Consider the following 8,345-nt stretch of genomic DNA (forward strand, 5'->3'; position numbering starts at 1 on the left):
TGCTGAAGGGAAACAAATGACACGCAGAACTCACCCGCCATTCCCTCAGCTTACGAGAATTGCATACAGCTTCTACTTTGTTCTTCAAGGATGTCCAAGTCACCTTAATCATAAAATGAAAAACACAACAATCTTTTTGTGCTGTTGGCTGAAATTTGAGAGGAGGGAGAGGTACTTAGCAGCTGTTATTAACACCTGTAGGCTTGCCAAACCAACTAACTAGTTCCTGTAATATATGTATGTCTAATGCCAATGTTCCTCCTCAACGTGGGTGTAATTATGGCAGGAGATACCAAAATTATTTACTCAGAGGAAATGCATTCTCTTGAATCCCAAGACAAGAGGAACTTCCTACAAAGGATAATGGGTGTGCCGTGAATAAGTTACCTTTAAGGATGAGGAAACAGGGACTGTGGTGGGGCGTAAAAGCCGCGTGAAGGAAAAAGGAGCATTTCCTGACTACTTAACTTCCAGATTGGTTAATGTCAGTTCTGGTTTTACTCAACAGCTGTGAGCTGGTTTTAGAGGAGGCTTTTTTTTTTTTTTTGGGTCTCAAGTTATTCCAGCACCCACTGATATATGTGAAATGATAAACTCCCTCCAGAACAGGTCTGTTTACCTGTTGTGTTAGCCAGTTCTGTACTACTATGTCAACAAAAGCTTTATTTCAAAAGCATCCATCAAACTATTAACCATGAGCAGTCTTATCAGCGCAGACTCTAAGCCTATTTATCTTCATAACTGTGAATATAGTTATTTTTGTACCATTGCTTAAAAATGTACAGGTAGTAAAGTGACAGTGTTGTGGGGAGCAATATTTATCGGTTTAAGATTCTGCAGATCCACTGATCATATTTTAGCACTTAGTAAAGACTTAAAGAATAAATTAGTCTGAATTTTAAGTTACTAATAAAAAAAAAACCACCCTGAAAAATAAGCAGAAATTAAGCTCCAACAGCCGTTTTTTTAAGGTTGATTTTTTCTTTACCAAAAAAATAATCTTGACCCTTTTTGGGAAACTTTGTTTTGATAAGATAAAGACAAAAGAGTACATACTTACCACATTCATACTAGCCCTATCCTGAAAGAAAACCAGTAAAACTTCTCACACTTGGCAGCAGTATATCTGGTATTGGTGTATCTCCACTTACGTTATAATTCAGAGGTTCTTCCCCTTCTTGGAAGCTTCCAGGATGTTCAGGCTGTCAAAACTTGTTCCAGAAACCGCCTCAAATGGATTTGATTGCTGTTCAGAGCCACTTTAGTTGGTCTTTTTCTCTTTTCCTTAATTCATATTCCTTGGAAACCATAAGAGCCACAAGCCTCTGATGTTACCTGATCTCCGCACGCAGCCCTAGTGCCAAACCGCATCGACCAGTTCTTAAGTTCAGGTGTTTGGTACTTACAGTGATTGCTTCAGATGTTACACATAGCCCCGCTGCAGTATGACTATTTCCTTTCTTCCTTGTCACCATAAGTAATTAAATCTCAGAACACTTTTTCTGTCTCGGCTGCATCCCCCTCCTTTACCTCTGTGTGACACGCCCACAGTGGTGTTCACCAAGCCACCAGGACCTCTCTCTCAGACTGGCCTACATCCCAAACTGGCACCTGCCAGTCCACACCTTCACCGCAGCAAAGCACCAGCAGCTGCTTTTGTAATGCCTTTGGAATGCCGCGGTCATGGCTCTTCAGTGACTAATGACTTCACGTTGCAGGTCTTTTTCCTAGCTCAATTCTACCCACCCATCATTCCAAATTGGTTCTAAATGTTTTGTTTCTCCTTCCCCCTTGTTTCAGAGCCCTTGAATTTCAGCGCAGTTTGCTAACTTTCAGAGAAAAACATACTTTTTCATTATTCTCCTTAATAATTTTGTTTATTCAAGTACTGCATTACCATATTCTCAGGGTAACCATATTTCACCTTACACTTGTATTGTCGCTTCTCTTTACTAGAGAGATGAGATCGATGTAACTTGCACAAAAAATGTTGCAGAATCCCTTCTGTAAGTGTGTATCCAAGCAGGCACACATTAACTTCACCTGCAAGTGAAGGGTGGCAAAGTAAGGGTTTTGCCTTCCTTTTATTTTCCCTAGAGGTCCAACTTACAAGCTTCTCTCATTTCTGATAGTGCAGTTCACTTGGCTTTAGCATAGTCTGGTTGTTTTCATGCATACGAGAGATGTAAAAAGTCCTTAAGTGTTTATCCACGTTCTAAATCCAAGGCCGTGCTTGAGCTTGGACTCCCACTCTTTGGTCTATGTGATGAGAGCTCCCGACTCCAGCAAGCCTCGAGGAACATCAGGAGGAGAAAAAGAGAGGGTCCACTCTGGCTGCTTGTACAGCCTCGCTGTTGCTCATCTCATACCCAGTGTGGTCTCGTACTGAAATGTGACTGGCAGTGGAAAATTAGGTGACTGCAAGTGCCCTCCTACAATGATTTTGCAGGCTACAGGACAAAAAGATTTTACAGCAAATATGATCTTTGGCTGCTCGTGTAACAGCGAGGAGTCCCTATGGCAAGTCACAGGTACCTCGTGCTGTGTGATGGTAGTGGGGGGCGTGGAGCTGGCTCCAGGCTCTTGTGAAGATTTGGCACGCTTCCTGGCACAGCACTCCGAAGTGCAGCAGAGCAGAAGCCTGACTTTCCATTCACTTCATCTACACTGATAATTTTGAGTCAGAGATTGATGTGCTCTTGTAAAATTATTTGCCATAAACCAAGTTACTCCTTGGATTGCACCTAGTTCACTTGATCCTAGAACCCAGCTTTGGGCCCATACCTATCCTCCCGCAAAGGGTTTAAGTAAGCTTTACTAAACCTGAACTCTGAAAGATGACTCCCTGACACACAGTCCGTAGTGAAAAATTCCAAACTCTTCTCAAGCTAAAATACCCTTAGACTAAAGATTACCCTCTCTTTGTTTTTCAAAGAAATTTTTCAGCAAGTACAAAATATCAACATGCAAAAATAACACGTATGTTGAGCTGGGCAATCATCTCAATGTGTTTATCAAATGAGTCTCAAACTGGACACTACCCAAATTCCTTTTGAACATTTTCTACACTTCATTTGGTCACTGATTTACCAAAAAAGAAAAAATGTCAGGACAGACTTTGCAGCAAAAAAAGACAAAGCTAAATGACATAAATTGTGCAGCTCAACCTGGCTATTTTCTAGTACCACTGCTGCAGTAAGGAGAAACATTGCTTTGAAGTCCACGGTATAAGGCTTTGAATGTGTAAAAAAGAGTTTATGAATGTTTGTGCAGAGTCATCGAGAGCCAGAAGGAATTATTTCCGAAGAAAACCACACAAAAGTCAAACAGTCTTTGAATAGAAGGCAACATGCTCTTTTTATTAATATGGGTACTCACAACAGAAAATGAAAAATCGACTATTCCTCAGTTTAGTTAAAATTACAATGTAAAATTCTGAAGATATGATGTTGGTAACACCTTACCACAGGAAGTGAGGATTTTGATTTGCTCATTTTCTCATTGTTTTCTTATACAAGATTTCTTATGACATTTTGTTCGGTTTATACACATACAGACAATTTATTGTATAACTTGACGTTAGTCAATCACATTTACCATCTTGAAGGTCTTGATATTTGCAAACTTATCGCAGGAGAAATTAACAAGTAGGTGTTTGGGACCCTTCTCAAAGGGGATGAGTTTAAACTTTGTACTAGATTTCTCCTTGGCTTTCAGTGGTGGTATGCTAAAAATAGAAAAAAGGGGAAAATATAAGCTGGAAAAAAGGCTTATGCACCATGCTTGATGAAGCCAGCATTCATATCAGTTCAGTGTAGGCTGGCCGTGAAGAAACCATATAGGACTTGGCTATCTCATATGTATTCAAATATTCAAACTCATGAATTAAAGTCTGTCACAAATACACTATGCAGTGATCCAGAGAAGCACGTCGAGGGGGACTGTCCTGGTTTCATCATGAGAGATAAAACTTCATTCAGAACAGAGAGTGTAAAACACTTCATTGAATTACTAGAAAGAAGAATAATCTGAGACCATGAGGAACGTTAATACAGACTCTTGAATTACAACTGATAATAGCACTAAGAAAACCTCGGTGTTTACACAGCAGGAAATTCTGAATGGAAGGTAAAATATTTTAAACCAGTGTATTCTGTAATCCCAGAACCTCACGTGTGTGGTTTTCCCAAACGGCCTTACCATGTCACATTGCCTCGTCCTGCCTGAGGATAAAGTTTGAGATGATAGATGACATGAGGTTGCTAAATTCCCTCAGGAGAATTTATCAGATGTGGGATAGACCATTCCTAGTTGCTCAAGCACAAAGGGCAATGTTTGGGGGTTTTGTGTTTGTCTGTGTGTATGTCTATTCAGAGAGCTCACTCCGGTTTCCCAGGTATTTTTTAGAAATAACTGTATTTGCTAGCATATGTTGAAATTGGTGTGCAGTTCTGTATATGTATAGAGTAGGGGACAGTCTGAAAATTTAACCTTGCTGCTTCAGGTGTGAAATACTGAAGGAAAAAGACCAAGACCCAATACAAAATCATCCAAGCATAAAAATAGGAACCTGGGGTCTATTGTAAAAGGAACCTATTTTATTCCAGCCTTCTCATCCACCATCTCAACACCACCTAATAGTTTTACCCCTGTTTATTATTCTTCTAATGTAATTATTTTGCGAATTATGAAAGTGGAGCTTACAAATCAGTGTGCCTGTAGTTCTTGTTGTGGGGAAACTTTTTTTAATTTCAAAAGCCAATCCGAACCAGACTTTTATTGTAACATTCACCATTTTTCCTGTTCTTTTCCCACCTGCCTCAGGGATTTCAACTGTGTTCAAGTTCTAGGCCTTGCACATAAAAGTAAATTGACAGTAAATTCAATCATCTAAGGAGTAGGTGCTAGTCAAGGTTGCTCTGTTCTTTAAAAGCTATCCTCCATAGTCATGACATTGTTTCTGAAATAGATATGAATGGAGCATGCTTGAGATGGTACTTTTCGGAGGTATCACCCTTTGGTATCACATCCTGTGTCTAAACTCTATGAGTTCATTTTTTTCCCCGAAGCTGGGACACTGGTGCATCTCTCCATTTTATGTAAATGCAAATTATTTAGAAGGCTGAACACAGAGGTTGGCACCTGCAGTGTATTTAATAAGGTGAAAAAATAAATCCTGGTTAATATATGCTATAATTTTCTTATTGAATGGACAGAAACAGTTACGTATCCTGTTGTTGGCCCTATGATGAGAACAAGAAGGTTCAACATGTCTGACCTTCAGCAGCATGGAGAACCTCAGCAAAATTTACTGCGTAGGTAAGCACATATTTTTTGCTAGAACTGTGGGGTCTTGCTAGATAGGGAGGAAAACAAGCTCTGCCCAATTATGACAGCAATTATTTGACCTCTTAAATTATGGAGCCAAAGCCTAGCTTAGGCGAAGAGCTGGTTCAAAGCTGCACAGTTTATTACAAGATGTTACACTGATCAGCCTCCCAAGTTACAGTAGGAATAAAACGCTGTCTCATCCCACTGTTCCGTTTTAAATCACCCATCCCTACATTCTTGCTCATGTATCCTTAAGAGCTGGAAGGAGGCATTTCTTATACTTACTTTATCTCAAGGATTCCTCTGAGCAGGTCATTGCCTTCTACCTGAAGCACACAGTCCCTCACTTCTGTATCTATAGGATTGGTAAATATCACTTCCACGTCCACTTCTTTATTCGCTTTTGCTTCACCAAGTACCTGTGCAGAGAAAATGCTTGAAAGGCCAAGTTCTCGGTATTCTTTTCTATCTGAACCTTCTCAGTCATCAGAAGAGCAGATATTATAAGACGCTGTGATGGACCATGACAGAATGTGAGCAGAACATCTCTTTTGGGAAAGAAAGTGCTTATAAGGGCTCATTTCCCCCTTTCTCTGCTACTGCAGTTCAAGAGGAGGGACAGTAATTTACCTGTATATCAATGGCAGGGTTGTCCAGGGTGATGGATCTCTCTACTAGCACTGGAATCCCACCTTCTACATGACATAAAGCTGTTACCTGGATTGTGTTGTCTGAAGTTAACTGCTGTTGATATTTAGAATATGGTATCGTAATGGGAAAATGTTTCTCTGGAAGAAAAGAAAAAAAGAGGAGTCGACGCACACATTTATAAGCCGAGAGTTTCATACCTAACAGTATTTTCCTTTGATGCTACGTTTGGGACCAGGAAGGCCTTCAGCCATCACTGCCAAACTCAGTGCAAGTCTATCACTTTGCTGTAGAGAGTGATTTCTTCAATGTTATGCCTCTTCCCTATTACCATATTGTCTGGCTTGTTTTCCTCCTAATTGCTCTGAAAGATAAGACAGCTGGAGTTCAATGAGTTTACCAGTGCCACTCCATTTGTTATGGGACATGCTCTGATTGATAGGTCTCCTCAGTCCTATTTGCTCATGATATCCTGAGGTGAGCTGAATGCTGTTTTTACATTTCTTTTACCTTTCCTAGCCCTATCTGCTCCTTATTAGCACCTGCTTTTACAGTAGTTACCGTGCTGTAATTCAAATCAAGGAATACTGGATGGGAAGGGACCTTCTCTGTCTCTGAATCCAGGCAATTCCACTTTTTTGGCCATAAAAATCAAGTTCAGAAGAATTGTAGACTGGCTATGCTACATGTAAGCACTTGGAGCCACGCAGTACTTTCCAGCAGTATACAGCCAACGAGAAACACAAGGTGACAAGTCACCAATGCAAAATCCCACAAAAGTAAGCAAGAAAATGGGGGCGATGTAAATTTCCTACATTCCTCCAGTAGCAACAGATTTGTTAATTACAAATCCTAGCAAACAGAGCATGCCTCCAGAAGAGAGAAAAAAACCTCTTTAAATGGTCCCTGCCATCAGATCTGGAGAAAAACCTCCTTGCTGACTGAAAATTCGGCCGCTGGTTTAACACAGCCTGCGTGAGCACAAGATGCCACGAGGTGCCTGCGTGACTGCAATGCCACTGGGCACATAAACTCCATCTTCACCCAGAGTCCGGTTCCTAATCCTGTAGAGGAAGCTGGTAGATCCCCACTCCCGTAGTAAAGAAATGAAACAGTGACTTGAACCCTAAGATTAATACAATACAGTATCGGTTGTGAATCAATGATCTTTAGATCACTTTAGAGAGGCTGATATATCTATTAGACCAAGCTCCTAATAGTAACGTAATTTCATCTTTCCAACAATACTCATATTTAGGTAGAGAATTTATTCCATGAAGTTGTCAAACTCCATGTGAAACAAAAATTTAAAAAAATCTGAGGTCATTTACTTCTCAACAGTTCTTTGATACAAACTTTATTTTCTGTGAAGCTTAAGATACTTCTACTCCTCGCACTTTAATTCCGCTTTAATGAGCTCATGGATCCTGATCTTTCTTGTTTCTGCTTGTTAGACAGGTCCCGTTACCTTTCAGTAAGACCCCTTGCGATTTAACAGAACACAGTTACTTGGAGTTTATGTCTATGCTTTTGCGTTGTCCTTATCTTTTCCAAGCAAATTTTGTTAAATGAAACTTCATGTTTGCTCACCATTTTCTTTTCACTCTTGAGATACGTTTTTCCAAAATGCAAATAGTACTTAAGGAAATGATGGTGCATGAAACATGCTTTTTAAATGTGTTTATAAGTGCAATGTAACTCTTGTCAGCCTCTTCTGCATAGAAATTTCAGATTGCTTTTTAAGAGCTTTTCCCCCCATGAACAGCTTCCAATGCCCGTTTAATGACGAAACAATTATACAATTATGATTAGAAGTTATTTGAAAAACTACCTTCTTTAGCAGACAGAGTGACAGATATGGAGTCCTTCCAGATTTCATGAACTGGTCTTCTAGTGTACACAGTGCTCCAAGCAGTCATATTTACTTGAACAATCTTAACATCGGACTGTAAGTTTGCAAGAAACAGAACTAGGTTGAGATCTTTGCCAACTTCTAAGCGATCAGCCACCTTGAACCTTCCTGAGATGTCAGGCTTTTGATCGATTTCCTGTTGTGTTGGTGCCGTAGGATCAAATTTATCCCCAAGTCCCAGCTTCTTACGGGCTTTTTTAAAAATATCTCTTTCTTTTGTAGAGCCTGTCAGAGAGAGTCATGAAAATTATCCTCCATGCTTATCGTGCATCTGTTATTTTACATGATGGCTACAGACAAGCCAGCAAAACATAGTGTCTGTACTTAGAGATGAACTGAACTTCTCTTTTCCACAGCCACACCTAATCTTCCGAATCTACAGTCAATAACGTCACTGCCTCTCTAACAGCATTTTTGGTAATGCAAAATCTTAAACCCAAAGTTTCTCACTCTT

At 40.0% G+C, this 8,345-nt stretch overlaps 1 protein-coding gene across 1 annotated transcript in view; it reads right to left on the reverse strand.

The window, feature by feature from the left end:
- Nucleotides 1–3,579: 3,579 nt before the first annotated feature.
- TGM3 (transglutaminase 3) overlaps nt 3,580–8,345 on the reverse strand; it is a 13,762-nt gene continuing 8,996 nt past the window's right edge. The window contains exons 10-13 of the mRNA XM_010131601.1: nt 7,811–8,116; nt 5,962–6,119; nt 5,617–5,750; nt 3,580–3,727 (exon numbers count right to left, since the gene is read on the reverse strand). Of these exons, the coding sequence (XP_010129903.1) occupies nt 3,580–3,727; nt 5,617–5,750; nt 5,962–6,119; nt 7,811–8,116 (746 nt within the window). The remainder of the gene's footprint in view (nt 3,728–5,616; nt 5,751–5,961; nt 6,120–7,810; nt 8,117–8,345) is intronic.

Source organism: Buceros rhinoceros, unplaced genomic scaffold, assembly GCF_000710305.1.
Source record: "Buceros rhinoceros silvestris isolate BGI_N320 unplaced genomic scaffold, ASM71030v1 scaffold4400, whole genome shotgun sequence".
Classification (NCBI taxonomy): domain Eukaryota; kingdom Metazoa; phylum Chordata; class Aves; order Bucerotiformes; family Bucerotidae; genus Buceros; species Buceros rhinoceros.